Genomic DNA, 20,671 nt, shown 5'->3' with positions numbered 1-20,671 from the left:
CTCCTAATATTCTGTGATTCTGTGTGATTTTAATAGATTCCCGGCAGATGCTATCTAGTTCCACTTTTCCAACAGCAGAATAAACTAGAATTAAAATTATGATGATTAAAAAATTATTGATAGTGATATTAATTAAAGTATTGATATGTGCTTTCTTCACAGCTCTCCCAGTCCAATAGTCTAACTATTGTTACATTACTGCATACAGCAAAATTAAATGAGAAAGACTTCAAAACCCTTATTCAGCAATACTTTTCCTAAATGCTGACGCTTTCAAAATAACAATGCTAAATCCCATCTGGCATTCAGGAAGTCATGTCATTCTGAAATCTCTTCATCTAGAAGAACATCTCTTCAAATCTAGATAGGCAAATTAAAATTTGAAATAGCACAGCTAAAGTGCAAAACTGATCTGTTATTTTAAAGAAGATCAGTACCCTCATGGCGGACACTGGAGGTCTAATAGAATGGTTCTGCTGGAGCATCAATCACTGCTAAGCCACAGTTCAGTAACTAAAACTTTTTGAAAATTTAAGTAGCTCTTCAAACTTAGATTCAGCTGTCACTAAGCACAGAGCGTGCTCTCAGCCTTCTAACATTGTCACTGATGTTCAATAATGACATGGAGTAGAGCAGAGAAACTTCATTTGCTGTGAATAAAAATGCCTGGCCACCTAGCCCTCCATCTGGACAGGTTTTCTCAGGGGCAAAAAGTACCCTGTTCTGTGTGCTCTTCTCCTGCAGGAGAACAAAACGTTCAAAACCCAAAATACATTTGCACAGGTACATTCACAGAAATGAAACTTAACAGTCTCCAAATTTCATCACTTGACCGAACACTTACCCCAATTTCCTTAAAGACTTTCACTGCGTTTTTCACATGACTGTAGGTAGCACTCTCAGCTGAAAGAAAGAAAACCCACAGATAAACAAACTGCAATTGAATTTGAGCCTCCTAGGCACAGAATGAACCAAATCCAGTTCCAAAACCAGTTTAACATACCATAGACAGCAACATTCTTCTCTGTCCTGCTTATTAAGTGCCTGTGTAACTTTTGAACGTATTCAGACTCTGAAACAGGACCACTAAAATTGTGCACGAAGATGACAGCAGAGCTATACGCCTCCAGTAACGGTCCCAACAACCTCTGCAGGAAGGTGATGTACTGCTGGTGCTCTTGAGACTGGCTCACCTAAGGAAGGGCAAGGAGAGCTTAAGTGACACAGAGCAGCAGAAACAAGAAATAACCCACAATGCAGTACACAGCAAAGAGCGCAAATAACTTCTAGTACAAAAAGGAGTACAGAGGCAGAACCTAGCACATTACGAAAGCATCGCAAAAGAGCAGTTTACCACAAGGGACAAAACAGGCACTGCACATCACAGATCAATAATATTTTTCTCTCCTCCAGTATATTAGTAACTATGTTCCTAAGATAAATTAAAGGCATCAGATTGTTCTGCAGCCAACAGAAGGCTTGTCATACACTCACACAGATGGACCTAAGTTTCCAAGCATCAACAAGATACTGAAAGAGTGCTTGTGTCAGCTCTATGAGAAAACTGGTAATGTCTAAAATCAACATTATGAATCTATGAAATGAAAATTAGGCTGAAAGTAAAAATCAGCCAGATGTGCCTCTTTTAGAGAGTGTGCTGTCAGTAGAGGAAAAAAACATTTAGACACTTGAGCCTTTATCAGTTTTCATGACATTAACCATTGCGCTTCCATCTCCCTACAAGATTATCTGATGTTTCTTCAGTTGTTTTCCCCATGGGAAGGAGAGAAAAGGTTTTACTGACTGCAGCAAAATACAACGAATTAGCACTGCAAACCAGCAAAAAAAAAAAAAAATCATTACCCCTCCCAAACTAGAGAAGTAGTTTGTCTTTCTTGCAACAAGCTTCAGTATTATCAGCCTTAGGATAACATTACCTTCAGGTAGCAATCTCTCTGCTCTTCTCCAAAATCACTGTCTTCATCTTCTTCGTCACTTCTCCAAGACAATGGCTCAGGGAGCTTTTTATTCCACTGTTGCTCTGTAAGACTGGGGCTAACATCCTCCTGATCATCCTGCTTAAATTTGAAAGACAAGGTGGTAAATAGGCAAAAAGCCCAAATCCAGGCAAACAACAGGTTTAGTTTATAATCTCATCAGACTTAATCAGTCCATTCATTAACCAATATTTAATGAAAGCAGAGGTGAGACCAAATTATAGACAGGGTTGAGAAAAGCAGAGAGAAGAGACATTGGTGAAAAAAGACTGTATTTCTTCAACTTGCATGTCACATAAAAGTGAAAATCTTTGCAAGTGTTGCTGAATGTTCCTACCAGATGCCATGCAGTAGCAGTTGGCAAAAAAGTGTTTTCAGTTGTGTTAGGATAAAAAGTTGAGATGCTACCTGAATGTGGATGTTACTATCCTCCTTACTGTTGCCTTGAAGGCCGAGTAGTAAACTCTGTGTTATAATATTACAATAGCTAAAATCTCAATAAATGCAGAAGGCCAGAAGTTGCTATTTGGAAGTGGTAACTTACTGCTTTTAATGATGCTGTTCTTGTACTTGTCCCCTGTGAGACATTGGTTAGAACAGAATGAACCAATTTTAATCACAATGGCCTCAAACTGTTTAAACCTTAATGACATTGAGATATTAAGACCACTCCACCTGTTACACCGCAGCAATTCCCTTCTGCCAATCACCCTGAGAAGTACCATCCAAATTTAGCCTACAAATGCCCCATCGTAATCCACCCTCAGAGCAAGACACAGATTCACACTTAAACTTATTAGCAAGTAGCTATGTTAGGTAAGTATACATTTCTTGGGGCTTTTGAGGCGTGTGTGTGACAGCAAGAAGACCATTGGTGGAATTACTTAAGCTGAATATTGTGAGGGAAAAGGAGTTCATTGTTTGCTTTTCATCTAGTTAGTAAAATCATCTATTTTAGTAAAATCATGAATTAGTAAAGTGCTTTGTAAAGTTGTAAAATGTTGTGAAGTTCCCTCGCAAGGGAATAGTGAGGTAATCTGCCAGAGACAGAAGGCACAAGTGACAAATACAAACATACTAGAGGTACGTGAACAGTGATTTCCTTCTGTTGTGAAGTAGTGCAGGTATGTCAGAAGTTCAGGTGTACAATAGCTGACATACAACAGAAACGCTCCACCTGACTGATCAATGTCTGATGCAACATTCAATTTCAACAATTCAATTTCAACATCTTAGAAATGTTTTTTAGAGACAGTAAACACACACTTGAAAGAGTAAGGGGAGCCTTAGTGGCAATCATTTGCTATTACCTGTTTTGCTCAAAGTAGTAGAACAGAAAGATTTTCCAAAGGTCACCAGAGCTAACTTCCTGAGGAAAGACCCCCATGTAGTTATTCCATGTAGAAATGTGAATCAAGCAAGATTAAAACCAAACAAATAACAGACACCTCGTGGATGTGATTACTGTCATAATATTCCCGACAAAGAAAAAGGCCTCTGCAGCAAGTGTATAATGGCATCCTTCCAATCTTACACTCTGATCAAATGTTTTATTTTGAATGAAGCAAAGGCCACTAAATAAATTGAAAAACATACCAAAGACGTCACTATGTGTTAGGAATATTTCTTAGTTTCTGAAGTAAACACTAGAATCACAGAGCAAGAATTTTTTTAAAAGCATGGATCAATCAAGCTCAGTTTAATGTGAAATTTATCCATGTGTTAATGTCAGCAGTAAAATGTATTAATTAGAAGGGGCAGAACCTAGCTACCTTTCTCAAAGAGGAGGTTGTGAAAACCCCACAAACATTTCCGAAGTGTCTGAAGCCAAGAAACAACTGTTGCTTATAGTGTTTGCACGGATTATGCAAATTCTTAATATTTTAAAAGTAAGCAGGTATAGAGTTTAAAGAAATTTACTGACAATAATCTCCTTCTAAGCATTCAAACGCTGTACTGGTGGTGTGTATCAGACAACATAGACAAATATCTACAGCCTAATAGCCATCTATATCCTACCTATAAACAGCGAAGTACCAGACTCAGCAACTGAAACTTATAGAAGAACCTCCAATATAGGTTTCACGCTTAAGTAGGCAGAGGTGCCTATCTACTGCTGCCCACACCTACGATCCTTATCTGTCCCCAGGCTGGGAACACACAGTTTTCTTGCTAATCCTCTGATTAGCATTCATTTTTTGATTTATTTAATCATTATTACAATCTAATGCATGACAACATGTCAGTACTTCAGATAAAGAGCAAACAGTAGTAATTTCAGAGAAGAATGTTTAATATCCAGGTATATTAAATAAATAGCACCTATGTACACATACATCAAAAAGTATGCAGAAAGATGAGTGAAGCAGTGGCCATTAACAAATGCACCAGAAGCAGCTCTGGCCTCCTTTAAAACTGGAATGCTGCAAGACAAAAGCAGCCAAATATGTAACCGGCCAAATACGTAACTGTTTAAATTTTGTTGCTTCCTCCTGGATACCAAGGTTTGTTTGCTGCGCACAAAAAACATTTGGGCATGCTGAGTCAGCTGCCCCCTGGTCCCCAGGTTTTCTTTACACTGTGCTCCTCTGGCTGATTGCACCACCAGTACAACCCTGAAATGGCAAAGTGTGCTAGCAGAGGAGGTTGACAGTAATTTTGAGATTGATGCAAAGGAATCAAAGAATGACAAAAGATCTGAACTACTGACTCCTTTACAGTTGAAAGTAAACATCCATGTAGCTATGCTACAATCTGAAAAGGCTCCCATAATAAAATAAATCCCCATTTTACAATACAGTACAAGAGATTTCTCTTCCTTAGTAGCTTTAATGGTACAATGAAATTACACACAGACTCATTCATAGCAGCGCAGGATGACTGTACCCAAAGGTCTGATGCTTACAAATGTAAGAATGAAGGAGTATCAGTCCTGGACTCGTTGTTACAAGCTTTCAGTGATGGCATACATTTAGGACAAGAGTCACGACAAGACAGTACAAACTACCTATGGCTGAAGTACAAGTAACAAAGCTCATTCAGTGTCTCTCCCACCTTACCTCGGCCACCAGAAGAATGCCGTATTGTATCAGCCTTTCCACAGATTCATGGCAAACTTGATATATCACCTGGCAAGGCTGCATAACATAAAAGAAATGTAATGAAAAAATCACCTCCATTATAGCCATTATAGCAACACCAGTTCCCTGTCATAAGAATGTTTTAGATGCAGCAGTATTATTCCTTTTAAGCAATTTATTAAACTTTTACTAGAATAATACCAATGCACCATTCTTATGTTTATCCTGGCAGAAATTAAAAAAAATACACTGAAATAGGGTATTTAAAATGTGTTCAATTTCTTTAAAAGCAATGTATTACTACACTGGTAGAAATCCACATTAAATATTCTCCCTTTATAATCACCTCTAACCAGATTTTAGTTTTTTAACAATCCTATAATAAAGCCATCATAAAACTAAAATAATTGAGACTCATACCAGTTATTTATTTGGAATCCAAAGGAAAGTACACTTTTAAGAAACTCCTTTTTGTGTTTTGAAACTCTGAATAAAAAAGCAACCTCTTTTACACAGCTCATAATCATGCAGGAAATATTTTGTAAGTTAAAAAAAACCAACAGTCAATTATTAACTCTGAATGCAGAAGGGTAAGATTACTAAAGAACCCCACCACATGAGCTACATTACTGCCCAGACAAAAGTACTAAATTTGGCTTACGCTTTATATAAAAAGGCATGAGTCAGAAACACATGTGTAAATTTGAGAACTAATTCAAGAATCTCTAGAATTCTAAGTAACTTCTACATAGAAGAAAAAAAATACCTAGCACTTAAAATTGCAAGTATACAGAGTGTAAGTATACAGAGTGTCTGAAAACTGAGATAACATCAGCTCCCTTCAGCTGAAACAAAACCAAAGTCAGGCCACGTTTAAAATTGCCACTAGGTGTGGCACACCATGACTACTGCACTCCTACGCAAATTAAGAACATCTTTAGAATCTGAAGCCTCAGTTCTCAGCATAATTTCAATCACATATGAGAAGAAAACTCATATATGAGTTGGGTACTCTCAAAGACTTGTATTTGTTGAAGTAAAAAAATATATTTCAATAGTTTGGGCAGAATGTAGATACAGTTGTGATGGTCTATTCACATAAGCGGCACAAAATCTGCTAGAAGACATGAAAAAGCACTATCTCAAGTTGTGGGAACCTGACAGAGGCAGAGTGAGCAGCTTTTCTTTCTCTAAAGCCAGCACAGCAGAAACGCTGCAGGCTCACCTCAGCATCCCCCGCTTTGGCACCTGCATGAGTAGCAGGCGTGCACTCAGTACCTACCCCTGAAACCGGATCGACCGATTTTGTCACACCTTGCCAAGGAAACAAGGCAGTGACAGGAGTCTGACAAGTTAATTCATGTGTTATCTTAGGCTAGACATCTACGTTTGGCTAGAACTACATTTGTTCAAATGTTCAGACGTTTCCTTGAAGTGAATGGGAACAATATTATCTTCCTTTTTCAAATTATATTAAACCTCTTGATACTCATTACTGCCAGACTGTACTTACAGTGAACATATTGGAACTGCGACACTCAAAGAAAGCTAAAATTGATTTCAAAGTAACACACACAGTTACAAGCGGAACAAAAAATTGAAACATGGCCAACTAATGCATTTACTTACCAAAGATACAGTAAATTCATTAGAAAGCAAGTAACACAAGCTGGCAGCTTTTCGGACCAGATGTTCTTGACTAATTAAACTGGGAGAAGCACCATTGGTACCATTTCTGTATCTCCTGCTCTGAACCGCATGAAGACTGCAGGCTAGAGCAGAAACAAACATAAGCAAAGTTTATTTTTCCAAACAGCTTTATAGAAAAGGAAATATAAAACTTTTATCTAATTCTAGGCTTAAAAGCAGTCAAACATTATATACACAATTAAAGAATAAAGACAGAATTCACCACTATTCCGTTTGTGTCCAATTAATTTTAGATTGAAACAAAATCTCATTAAAATTATTAGTGACCAAAGGACAGCTTTTGCCATGCTGGCTCAAAATTCTGATAGTGCTTGGACTATAGCAGTGACCAATAACCAAATACTTCCAAGAAAGATAAAGGATGATGGGAAAAATGAATGGAAACATTTCACAAACAAAAACTAAGTTTACTTTTGGGGGCTGAAAAGAAACAGGTTTGTGGACTTGTAAAGATACTTTGACTTCATGGGTCACAAAAAAGTCTTTCCTTGGTAAACCCTCACACACACCAATAATGGCCTCTTTGATGAATACGTGAAGAACTCCATTGCTGTAGAAGTTGAGTTCAAAGACTGCAGGTATTGTTGTGCTGGGAGTGATGAAGAACTCATTGTTTCTGCTTGTGTTTGTGATATTTACACAGTTCCCCAACAAGTGGATGGCGTGCATGACAACATCATCCGAGTTCCCTGAAAATCCCAAGTCAAAGTCACGGGCTAAGACCTCCTCCTTCATGGAAAAGAAATCTTCTACCAACCTGGAAAGATCAGTTCCCTAGAAGTAAGATCAGAATCACAAAATGAAACTATTTTTTTGCACTGGGAGTTCATCTGTACTCCACATAACCACGTATATAGCAAACACATAAACAAGCCATTAATTTTAAAAATCCAAAGCACAACAATAGTATTTGAAAACCATGTTTTTAGAGAGATATTGCTAAAATGGTCCACAGGTTTTGAACTCTATGCAACTACAGTTTAAAGCCATGAAGCTACTTGAGAATCCAAGCTTTTCGTTTGCTTCGGTTTTTTTCAACCTGGAGAGACCCAAGTTGTTCTTTAAGAACATGTCAGAGATATCATATTTCCATTACCTATGATCTATTATCCGGGACTACTGTAATTAGCAGAACTTCTCTTCAATTGTTTAGGGACATGAGGAAAAGCTTTTCCTCAAACACTTCCTTTCCTTGCTTTTTGTCAAGGTGGCTTCAGATCACATTGTAAAATGCTTCTTTGATTCCATTATTTCAGGAAATTGGAAAGACTGGACTGACAGGAATAGTAATACTGTCCTCGACTAGGAAGACTGCATATCCGACCAACATTTCTGAATTTGCTCTTGATTTACATGCAAGAGAAGTTTAAGATCAGAGGCAGAAGGAATTTCATAAAAATGCTAAACACACTTGCAGAAGAAAAAAAAATTCTTCCACACCTCATTCACAAGACTTTTGTTAAACATTAGTCTCATTTTGCCATCATGGTATAACATTCTAGTGCCAAGGAACAGCAAAACTCATTTGAAAACTAACAGAAGAGTTGCTAGTATATTCAATAGCGAATATGTTTAAGATGTAAAAAACAATCTTATTACAATGAACCAAAATAATGTACTCTTTTTTTAAAAGTGTAACTACATTTTGAATTACAAAAATTTATTTCCACGTGAGTGTTTACTATCATCCCATCAATAACAGCTTATCTTCAAACATCCACTACTAACTAAAATAGTAGCACTCAGACTACCTGAAATGCACTTAAATTTAAATGCATCTTTCTTCCTTTATCAGTATCATGCAATAGTGAAGCACATACTATTTTTTGAATTAGCAAAGCCACAGGAACGCTTGGCTGTTTAAGCAGCGTGGAAGCCTTACCTGCCTGTGTCTGTACAGCAGCAAACAGGCAACAAGGTGGGTAGACATCACAGCACAGGACTTGTTAGCAGCTAGAGGTGAACAAGACAAACTCGTTAACCACTTGAGAAGTTCAGAACATCACTACAAGTGAAAGAGTACCCATTACTTAAAAAAAACCACCTTATATTGGCACAGGACTGTACCTTCTGCATTAAATACAAAGTGTATTATGTCTATATAGTAACGGTATTCAAGTAATCAAACTAAAGTAACTTGAACTAAGAAGACTGACCAAAGCTTACATGTTTACTAAGCCAAGTACTGTTCTGTATGCATCTCTCATGCCATGAATCATACATCTGCTGACTGCAGCATGCACCACATAACCCATACACCTGGCAACACTGGTCCATGCAACTAGGTGAGTTCACATGAGTACTATCTTAAAAAATGCCATTAAGACACTGCAATAACTTCTTCCATGAAGCAGTAAGAAATCAGTGTATCGATGTGACAAACACTTCAGAGTACACGAAGTACAATACACTAGTCCAAGGAATACAAAACAAACCTACCTAAACAAACAGAATAAAAACAGCTTCTACTTAATCCAAAAGAGAATTTATTGAACTTTGAAAAGGAGGGAGAGAGAAGCAAAGGATGGAGGACCGTCAAGAGTTCATTTGTCACGAAATGATCACCTGAATGGAGGTAACTGGGACGTATGACACTGCCAAACAATAGGTTAGTTCATGCCATCAGCAAAACAAAACAGGTAAATGGTAGCGATACTATAACACTTACTGAACAAAATATGCTCAGCCAAGTTGGATATCAGCTCTCTTCTGAAGGGCTCACTGGTGATATCCCTGGAGTTGGGCATTGAAGCCTCTGTACCTTCATCCACAGTATCATTAGGTCTGAATACAGAATAAAAATTCACATTATGATATTTGGATTTTGATCAAAATATAAGTAACTTAAACTGATACACAAACTGAACCACAGCACAATAATGGCCCTAAAATGTTCACAAAAAATTTAATATCTACCAAATTTTTCAGATTTCTTCCCACTAAACAACAATCCAAGATAAGACTACCAAAATGAAACTAATTGCAACCTCGTCCTATGGCTACTACTGACTTTGCCCTTACATCATTTGCACCACACAGATCTTTTCCCTTCAATGAATATGGACAATCAGTAGATTTATGCAAGTCTGCTAAAAGACAATTTCCAGCCCAGCCTGTGCTCAAATTAGAAATGGTCTTTTTGTATGGACCTACAACCGTTTCAAGGTAAATGAAGACTTTGTCTCTACTAGGACCACACAGGTTTGTCCAAACCAAGCTAAGACCTCAACTAAAATATGTATCTGCGTAACAAATGCAGATCTAGCCCTTGAGCACAGATTTGCATTTCTGAGCGACAGTAAAGTCTTTGAGCAAGGGGTACTCACTCACAAGTCCTGTTTGCCTTGGAATCATACCAAAACTCACCTGAAATGTTTGTGAGGTTTAAAATCAAATCCCTCATTTTTCATTAAGTGTGTCATTATTTCCCTAAGTTATTCCATAAAATTTAAAACTAAACCAACAGAGGTCACCAAAATTTAAATTAAACAAAAGTCTCTTTGAGCTTATTTAAACAGAGCTCCCCAGAAAGAATGCAACTCTTATAATAAATTGCACAGTTACAATTGTGTACGTTTTTTATTCTTCTATACACAAAAAAACCCCAACCTGTCCTCCCTCTTCCCAAAACCCAAACAATCTTTACCTTGTCAGAAGTATAGCTGGTAACAAAGCTTGTTCCAAAGAAAGAGGAGCAGGCACAGGTTTTTGGCTTTGGCTGTTTACATATTCCTGTTAAGAGAAGACTCATTATTTTTGTACTTTTTACACCTCATTCTTGGATTCAACTGATAATATATTATTATATAAAAAAGCAATTCTTCAAAAACGCAACTATGATTCAAAATAGCTCACACAAAAAGAGCAACAATAGGGTCACAGAAATGAAAAGCCTGCAACATTTTATTCCCTTTTGATTTTATTTTATGAAAAGGCAAACTTTCCACAGCAAGGAATCCTTACTTCATACAAAATGTTACAACAAAAACAATGCATAACTCTTGTCAGCACCCTGCTGGGAACAACTCCTTTGAGACTAGCTTCTGCATGATTAAATTAATGAGAACTGCCTGCATTAACATGAATGAGAGCAAAGTCTCATACTCTTTCAAAACCAACATGGAGACTGTAATTATTGCTTGCTGCTGCTGCTTTCCTCAAATGTCAGGATAGGGAACTTCTCCATAGGTAAATATCAGTATAAAAATTCCAGTTGCAAAACCCCTCACAGTGCCACAAACCAAAGTTCCCAGAAAGCAGGAAGGGTACCACATGCTTGAATCCCAAATTTCTCAAAAGGCAAACACCTCTCCTTACAGGTTAGCATTTACATTACTCTGTTTTCAGGACACCGTGTTCCTTCTGTTTCTATAAAGACTGATGTGGGAAACTAAAGAGCCACTTAACCTGCTGGTCAGGAAAACAGCTCCCTCTCAGAAAAGCTGCTTAAAAGACTTTCACAGCCAGCTCACTCTCTTCTGCTTCTAAGCCTGTGCTAACTGAACTGCAGATGCCCAAAATTAACCCCGAAAGCTCATCTCCTTTAGAAAAAGTGACATAACAACATCAATCTAAAAATACAGTTACGCATTTGCAAATCTTGGTTACGGCATACTTAAGCCATTTATGTCGTGCTTTTACCTTTCTGGAGTAAAAAAAAATGAATGCACATACATAAGAGACCTGGCAGAGGTTGCTAAGAAGGTATAGAGTGATTGGCATCTTATTAGATTAAGAGGGCAGATAACCTTCTTTTCCTTATACTGATACAAGAACAATTGTTAACTCCCTGCCAAGAATAGCCTGGAAGTGACCCAAGCCTTCTCCTTTGGAAGTGAATTAATATCTTTCTCTACTACGCTGACTATAATGCAGTGCAGATGGTCACAATAATTTCACGCTGTGGTAACTGAACCCTCAAAGCTCTCCAACCTATTGCTTTTCTGAGAGAAGTAGGGGAGAAAGAAGAACACCTAATTAATTTGAATAATGTTCTAGTAGGTTGCTGTTACAGTAGTTAATCTTATTAAAGTCACACTAAAAATAAGGTATACTGTAGCAGGACACAGATTAGTGAAATGCAGATAAATTAAATAGCGGAATACTAGCAGATTCTGCAGAGATCAGAGAAAATTTTAAAAGTGAGGGCAGCTAATACTGCACCATCCCATTCCCAGAAACTACACAACAGCATTTGGTGAGCTAGCATAGGTAATAATTGTAAACTAAGAATAAACTATGACATTCAAAGAATATGCAGATTTTTATGATATATGATCCATGAAACTTTCATAGCTACTAACTTGCTTAGCAGTTTTAAAAATCCAGTGTGAGATAATGCCCTTCTTCAACAACAGTGTAAACCATTCAGTTACTCAAACTGGAGAACAGTATTCAGTTTCCTTCAACTCCAAACTTCTCAACAACTTATATGTACTACAAGGATCATTTTAAAGATTGTTTGTTGTAACAAAAGAACTCCAGTGAGAATACTTACATGACTTCAAACCTAACACAACCTTTTACAGCAACTCTGAGACTGTTTCAGCTTAACACAAACGTGTCTGAACACTCATGCCTTCAGCAAAACAGGGATACTGTTGTCCCACTGGAATGGATTTCAGCAGGCAATGCTAGCGATGATAACCCACAAAGAGATTAAATAAATGCGTTCCACTACTGAAACACCAAAAAGGGTCTTCAAAATACTAAACTTACTTTTAAGGAAAATGGTTGTGCAAAATCTACTCTGACACATCCATAATTCTTCCGCAGCATTCTGAAGACGCCTCTAGCTATACTCCAAAGGCTTTCATTCTTCTTAGGCTTGCCCTGGAAAACATCGGTGGTTGTTTTGGGTTTTGTCCAATTTGCAATTAAAAGGTTACGTTTAAAATTAAAATCCATGCAACAGCAGACAAAACAAGGACAAATCTTTTGACACACCTTACAACTTCAAGTAAATATAGAGAAAGATTGTTTTCCATATATATCCACTTGAATGTATTATTTGTTATGTCATGAATTTGCACTTAGAAGTACGTCACCCATACCTCAGCACTCCCTATCAGAGGCTTTGTGATTCATGGCTCTATGCTTTTCAACACTAACACCAAGTAACAGAGGATTACTAGCACATCATTTAACTATGTCACACATTTTCCCACACATAAACAGAAAATCCCCTAGGCAAAACAAGTTGTTCAATTGCTCTTACCAGCTGTTCACTGTTATAGTGACCTTCAATTATGCGATCATAGGAGATTCCTACAGGTATAATTAGGACATCAGGAGTAGCATTTGAGAAGAGAGCATCCACCACCACAGATAAAAGACCTGCTCTAGCTCCAGATGTCTTTCCACTTCGAGACCGTGTGCCTTCCAAGAATATTTCTAAAAACTGCTGCTGTCTCAACAGTTCTTCTATGTGCTGAACACAAAAAGATCGGAAAACATGAAAAAAAGATCTAATTATACTAGCAAATTCACATTTGAAATATATTGTCAGCAACTATTTCCTTTTAAAACACTGGAAGATCATGAGTTAGCATATATAATTGTGGAAAAAAAAAACCCAAAACAATAACTGACACAAACCCAGACCAAACTGGAATTCAATTTGCATGAATATACAAGCAGTACAAATGTCATTTGTTCGATAACAGCATCTCTAGCAACAGTTGATAAAGCCAATTTGCATAAGTCTCTTCTGGTTTCTCAGTACATACCATCTTCCCAGATGCAAATTCAGCTATTATACTGAATGGCACAAAGGGTTACATCAACCCATCAAAAACAGAGACTTCCGTTAACAGAACGAGTGTAGATATGCCCCAGTACAAATCAGAGAAACAAGGCTTAAGTTTAACATGAATTCAGAGAGCACTAATTCCACTTTATTTAATAAGGATTAGTCAAGGTAAAAATCTTCTTATCCTCAAAGATGCTGGGCATTCAAATCTCTTTTACTTAGACATTCAAGACCTGATACAAAAATGGATTTCATGTGGCAAAAACAGGATAAAAGACAAATTCAGTAAAAAAACATCCCCAGACTGATGGAACTCACTTTCCCAGTTGACCAAAATGGTATCTTCGGAAACAAAGACAAGAAATACATACCACATAGAGCAAAGCTCTGTAGAGGAAGTCCTTACGACCATCAGGACTCTGATCTAACTTTCGACGAATGAAAAATCCTCCTAATTTGCGGATCAGTGTACTACATAATAAAGAAGAATTACAGTCATTGATATTAGTTACCAGGAAACATGTAGAGTACAAAATTCCATGCAACAGGAACTTAAATTACTGAAATTCTCAAAGACTAAAATGTATTACACTATTTGCACGTGATGGGACCACACAAATACTACTCTATTTAACTTAAAAAACCAGGCTTCTCTACACGGTCTCGCTTCATTTCACTTCCTTGACACACCACGTACCCTCTGCAGTGACCCCAGCCAGGAGACTATTGTACATTGAGATGCTGATGACCCACACAGCAGTTAACCTGAGCTGGCCCAAGTCTGTGCTGTGCTGCACATACAGCATGACCTTCGTGTCCGTGTTGTGCTGCACATACCCTTTGGCTGCAGGATCGGCTCAGACAGCTAATTTTAGCACAGGAGCCTGCAGGCAGCTCCCACTTAGCACCAGCAATTATGCCACCTGCATGGCCTTGCCTTTATCTAACAGCACAGCAAGACATTCTCATGAGAACATCCTTTCTGCTTGACAGAAAAAATGCTCTCTTGTAAAAAAATCCTATACTAGCTCAAATGACCAAAATTGGGTAATTCTTTCTGTATGCTGCACAGGCATCAGAGGCCCACTGGATGCTGCACAACTCAGGGTTCCCAGCATTTAAAGGGATGTTGGATTACCTATGCTAGTCTCTCTTTCTTTATACTGCTAGTCCTAATAAAGAGCACTTTACCTGATACTTTATAGAGTCTGAATGCCTTTCTTACTGGGATCATCACAGACCAGCACATGCTGGTGCAAATACCCTCTAAGTCAAAGTATCCCCCTTCTTTCCTCATCATTTCCTGCAATATCCAGTGGCTTTTCAGAAATCAGTTATCCCCAAATTCTGTCCCAATGGCAAAATACTACCTAAACGAACTTCGTACATTCTCCAGCCATCAAAACTACAATTTAAACAGAGACTTAAGTGGAGTACTTTCCCACAAAGTATTATTTGCTCAGTACTGTCACTGTCTATTAGCCAGCTCATTAACCTTCATGAAGAAGAGCTGACCACACCACTTTTTCACATACTTATCTTTACTTAATAACCCATCCACTAAGAAATATCCTTCCTACCCTACTCAGGTTATGACAGAATTTCTCAGAAGATGCTCTCTCTCTCTCTGAGCATGTCACAGGAACCAAAGATCTACATGATGGCCCAATCATACTCAGATTATCTGACACTTAGACATAAAATTTATTGGACAATAGGTCACCTGAAGATCCACCCACGGTTGTTACCTGAAGATGGGGATGTTGAGATTGTTCCCTGCAGCAATGTAGGGTGCTTTGATGTTATGGCAGAAGAGGATGAATGTAAGGAGCAGGTAGTCAATGTGGGATTTGTGAACAGGCAAGAAGATAAGAGGCAAATTCATCTATGGTGGGGAGGGAAGGAAAAAAAGAGAGAAGACAGTAAGAAATGTGGATTACTCCTTTTCTACAGTTCATCATTGAGATTGCTAGCATCATATTATCAGAACTGATGGTATTTTCTGGTTACCATCATTCAGTTTGTTTACTTCTGGTTTTCACTCAGCTGTGACAATGAGAACATTTTAGTCAACTGTACTTAATTTTCATGGGCTGTAATTCTTAGTTGTATGCTTTACAATAAACAATGATTAATATTCCCAGCTTCTTCCGACTCACAGTTATCAAGACAAGAATAAAACAATTAAAGGTACATGGCCAAATCATCAGTGTCACCAAAGTACTGCTATTTCTTTCTATTAGATATCAGCAAGGATCTACAAATACTGAGGGTCCAAAGCACTGTAATCAAAAGACAACAGAAAATAAGACTAATTTTTAAATTACTATTTTATTTATCTAATCCATCTTTCTAAGGTAAACCCTCTAAAAAGAATCAATTTATTTGAGTGTAAAGAAAATTGCAGAATTTAGGAATTATTTTGAACAATTTTAATAAATATTGAGGGACTGGGAACAGATTGCTAGTAAGAAATAGGAAAAGTTTATTTCTTAAAGATTTTTTATTCGAAATTAAGGTAAGAGTGAGAAATCCTAAACAGACCTACTAATTGTTTACTGGCTGCCTCAGCACAAAAAAACAAGGAATAACGCTGGATGCAGGTTATCTGAGATGATCATTCAACCTGATAGCTAAAATTTGATCCTGAAAGAAAGGCAAAACCACAGTTGTCATAGTATTTTACGTCACACAACTCAAAGAGCATTACATTTAATTAAAAACACTATTTCACAGATATGGGACAGAACTATCTACAATCTGATACCATACAGACTTCACAGAACACTCTTAAAAAGAGAAAGTGTTGTAAACATTAATAGAAACTGGATCAGAAATCCATCTTAATAGATTCTTTCCCACCCTCCCTTACCTCTGTGGCTGCTTTGACCATTTCTATTTGACCTCTGTGGATCTGAATATTCCAGAAAAAGCTGTTAAACAACTTCAGTAGTACCCAGCCAGTCAACCTGAAGGAAAAACAAACACAACTCAAAGAGCTACATTCATTGCTGCCTCCTTTTATATTGCCTCTACCTGAATAAAGGCAAAGCCATAAAATCTGATTACTTTATATTCCAAAAAAAGTACTATGAAATAAAATAAATTACAAGTTTTTGCCATGGTTAGTAACCACATTTCCGCCTCCTGCAATTAAGTCATGAAACTTGTTAGTGTCAACCTCAGTGAAGACTGTTCAAAGAGCAAAGACCACTTTAGATATGGGGCAAGTTAATGGAGGTCCTATGATCAGTTACAATAACTAAGCTAGTTAGGTGACATGTTAGGTGACAGCATGTATCTGCTCCTGTGAAAGAACTTAATATATTACAAAAAATATAGGGTTTGCATCACAAAAATCAGCAAAGGGGACTAGGAACATGACAGAGACAAATTCATCCTCAGTAGGATGAGACCACAGTAGAAGATTTTAACTGAGAGAGAGTTGACTTAGATATCAGGAAGACATTCTTTACTGTGAGTGTGGAGAGACACTGGCACAGGTTGCCCAGGGAAGTTGTGGATGCCCCCTTCCTGGAGGTGTTCAAGGCCAGGTTGGACAGCGCTTTGAGCAGCTTGGTCTGGTGGGAGCTGTCCCTGCCCATGGCAGGGGGGTTGGACTGGGGGAGCTTTAAGGTCCCTTCCAACCCAAACCATTCTAAGATGAGCCTATGAAGACAAGATCCTCTCTGAGATATTCGTAACTACAGGTTATGATATTCAATGGGCTACTGGAAGAAAGATCTTGCACAGTCTAAGATGGTGTAGCTAGCTGCTCTTGCTCGTATCAGTCTGAAAAAACAAAGGATACTAATACCCACGTAAGTGTTAGCACCAAGCCTAGTTTTAGGTGGAAAAAAAAAAGAAGTCTGTATTTAATCTTATGATAAGATATGTCCCTTGAAAAGGCAGAGGGTTTCTGCTGCCTCTGAAAATGAAGAATAACTACCATTTCATTAGTTAACATTAGAAATGGGATTTTTATGAATAATGTATTATTATTTTAGAATAATTACTCATTATTTATTAATAATATGTTACAAGCTCTGCTGGAGTAACAGAGAAAGAGCTTGGCCACCCTTCTACCTATTGACAATGCTGATGAGCCATTTTTCTTACCTGATTAAAGCAGGTGACACATGTGCTACCATTTCCTGAAGAATTTTCCTAGCTTTTTTCTTCACTTTGTTGATAGCTTTAGGATCCGTCTGAGCAAAACTACCCGGAGCACTTGGTTCAGAAGCTTCATCTACAATGGCCTTCTGGACTCTAAAAATTAAAACTTATGAGACAATCTCACAACAGAAAAGTTCAAGACACAGAAAACAACTGCTAGAAATGAGCTATGTATTGCTACAGGAGTAACTTGCAGGCATAAAAGCACAGGCACTCTGGCACTCTGAAGTATTGTGTACTCCAAATGCATTAAATTTAATTCAGTAGTTTTCTAAGCTCTGACTAAATACGTGGACGATGGATGAATGCACTCAAAGTTGACCAGATAAAACAGTACGTATGCAGTTCACAAGTACTGATATTAAATGATCAAATTTTCAGAAATTGTTAATAAGGTTAAAAATGCAGAAAGAACAGCTGAAATCTCTGCTAATATTTTCTTTTTTCTACCACAGTAATTACTTACTTCATTAGACAGAATTATGCAGTTGCTATTTTGCACTTCTACAGTAGCTTCTCCCTTGAATTCTCAGTTTTACAAAGCGTAACTAAATTGCATAAGGGCTGTTTTCCCTATTTAAAACCTATCTAAGAGGGATTAAGTGGTTTAACACAACTTAACTATGGCACAACGTGATCTGCTTTGCTTTTGAAAAGCAACACTATCACCAAGATGGGACTTGAACATTAAAAATTCAGGAGAGTTGGGAATGTTAATGTGTGTGGCCTCTGACAAAAACAGACTCAAGGAATGGGCATGTGGTTCAATTTCTTTGTGGCCAGGGAAAACCAATAACTTAATAGCTAATCAGGGGCTCAGTGTGCCATTTAAAATGCAGTATATGAAACAGATAACAAGCTCCACAAAATAAAGGGTGGGTATTTCACTATATAACCTTTTTCCAGTTTTGTCTCATGCTCTCGGTGTACACGCAGGGTACTCCGAAATGCTGCTTTCCCATTATTTCTGAAACACTGACTATTTCTGATGACTGCAGTACGACTTTAGTGGTAATGATTTACATGAATTAGATAAACAAATGTTTGAAGAGTTCTCATGTAGCAATTTATTTTCCTGTGTACTCTCTGGTGTCCGCACACAGTGCATCATTCATTTAGAGATCTATAATTCTTAATCTCCCTTCTTTTATTATTCAAACAGAAACTGCAAGCTACAGTCCTGAAGAGCTGTGCTTAAGATACTGTATCTTCCAATATTTTAAATAGTCCGATCATCAAAACTTGCCATTTCCAAATTCTTAAATCATATTATAATGTATCAGTCATTAAAAAATCCATTTATTTTGCATTATCTTACCTGCTGTTATTCAGCACATTTTCTGTCAGATTCTTGGCAAACATACCCTTATGAACATCCCTCTCTTGCACAAAAAGGACGTAACAAAGGCGTCTTGCAAGCCACCCTCTGTACCTACACAAATATGAAGGGTATCCGAGTGTGACCTTCAAAATACTGCCAAAAAAAACTATTTCAAAAATGCCTAAAAATACAATTCAGAAGCAAAAGTAAATAAAGTTTTATGAAAGGCCGCCTACAAGCTTCTGTATCTTCTAGTAAATGGTCAAAAAGTTAACATTACAGATGAAATAACTGATTCGTAGCACAAAATACCTGAGACAATGAGGTCTGCATTACTTTGATTCAGGGTGATACTGGCCTTAAAACATCCACAGTATCAGAGGAAATTAGCTATAAACCAGTATATGCATTTTGTCTGTCTGCTGAAACCAATTCCCCAGCTCAGTGAGGAGGAAAGAAGATGTAGTGGCCATTTCTGATTCAGTGACTTTCCACTGAGGAAAGCAAATGCCCAGCTAAGAGATTTGTTAACTTCTTCAATAAACACTGACTTCTCTTGGGAAAGTTACTCACGTTGTACACTCAGGGTAAACTCTCACAGGCACTTTTGAAAATATGTTTGAATTAGCCACCAACACTAAAAACACTTCTTTGGTAATCTTTTCTTCCTTCCCAATGTTTTTAAACACTCAGCCCTATGTGACTCCTACGTACTTTCTCCTTGTAAAGTTTTAACAGAAGCGGAACCACTAAATAATCAATAAGTCTCTCTGCACAGTTAAGCTTTTAAGTAAGGCAACTTAGCTTATGTGGCCAGTCCCTTCCTTTTAAATTAACCCTGTCTTCTACTCTCTGGATCACATAAGTGACAATCACCTGTGAAAGTGCTATTTGAACAGTTTTCCTAACATCACAGAAGCAGCATATCACATGGGAAGAGATAAAACCCAGCCCTCAGCAGTGACTATTCATTACCATTTTCTCTCCTCATCACCCTCACTCACCAGGGCAGGACTGAACAAGCCTCTACGTCCCTCCACAAACCAAACAGAGCTGGGACCCCCAAACAGCAGAGCTGATGTGATGGGGCAGAACAAACAACTGGAAGAAGAAATCAAATTTTGGCCAATCCTAAGACCAGAGCACTCAGTGTTGTGCAGAAGCCCTGTCCTGAGGGCTGCCAGTACAATGCATCTCTGGAGCTCCAGTGTCCCAAACTGAATCGTGGGTGGCAAACTCATGTATGTTTCCACGCTGGAGTGCTGCCAAGGCATCACTCCTTGCCGGCGCCCAAGTTACTGATCTTGGCTGTTAAACCTCCCTACCACATTTCAGTAAGTTTATACATGTGCTAACAGCAGCTAGGGAAGACGAGAAGGAACTTTAACGCTGTAAAAGGCCAACCCACCTGAGCACACAGGCCCCTTGCACTATCATTAAGACGAGTGCATGTGCACAAGTCATCAGCTCAGTCTGACACGTAGTGGTTATACAAATATTCAGATCATCTTGAAGGACAAGGAATTTTGCTATTCATGCTGTCAGGGAAGTAGACTGGTGACTGTTTTATTTGCTTTTTTATTTTCCCCTTCTCACTGGAGTTTGAAAAAATCACAGAATCACAGAATCTTAGGAG

The 20,671-nt window shown here is 37.9% G+C and overlaps 1 protein-coding gene across 1 annotated transcript; it reads right to left on the bottom strand.

Annotated features, from left to right (window-relative positions):
• Positions 1-844: 844 nt before the first annotated feature.
• GPAM (glycerol-3-phosphate acyltransferase, mitochondrial) lies at positions 845-19,146 on the bottom strand (the record flags this gene model as incomplete). Its single annotated transcript, XM_010189029.1, has 16 exons — positions 845-903; positions 1,004-1,193; positions 1,938-2,075; positions 5,057-5,134; positions 6,707-6,849; positions 7,297-7,561; positions 8,670-8,740; positions 9,456-9,571; positions 10,434-10,519; positions 12,506-12,619; positions 13,005-13,217; positions 13,910-14,009; positions 15,287-15,423; positions 16,411-16,507; positions 17,658-17,807; positions 19,033-19,146. Coding segments are annotated over 16 exons (2,071 nt in total), but the record flags the coding sequence as incomplete, so codon positions are not given.
• Between the last annotated feature and the right edge of the window lie 1,525 nt (positions 19,147-20,671).

This window comes from Mesitornis unicolor, unplaced genomic scaffold, assembly GCF_000695765.1.
Source record: "Mesitornis unicolor isolate BGI_N332 unplaced genomic scaffold, ASM69576v1 Scaffold54627, whole genome shotgun sequence".
Taxonomy (NCBI): Eukaryota; Metazoa; Chordata; class Aves; order Mesitornithiformes; family Mesitornithidae; genus Mesitornis; species Mesitornis unicolor.
The sequence above is the reverse complement of the archived record's forward strand: the minus strand, read 5'-3'. Positions and strand labels throughout refer to the sequence as shown.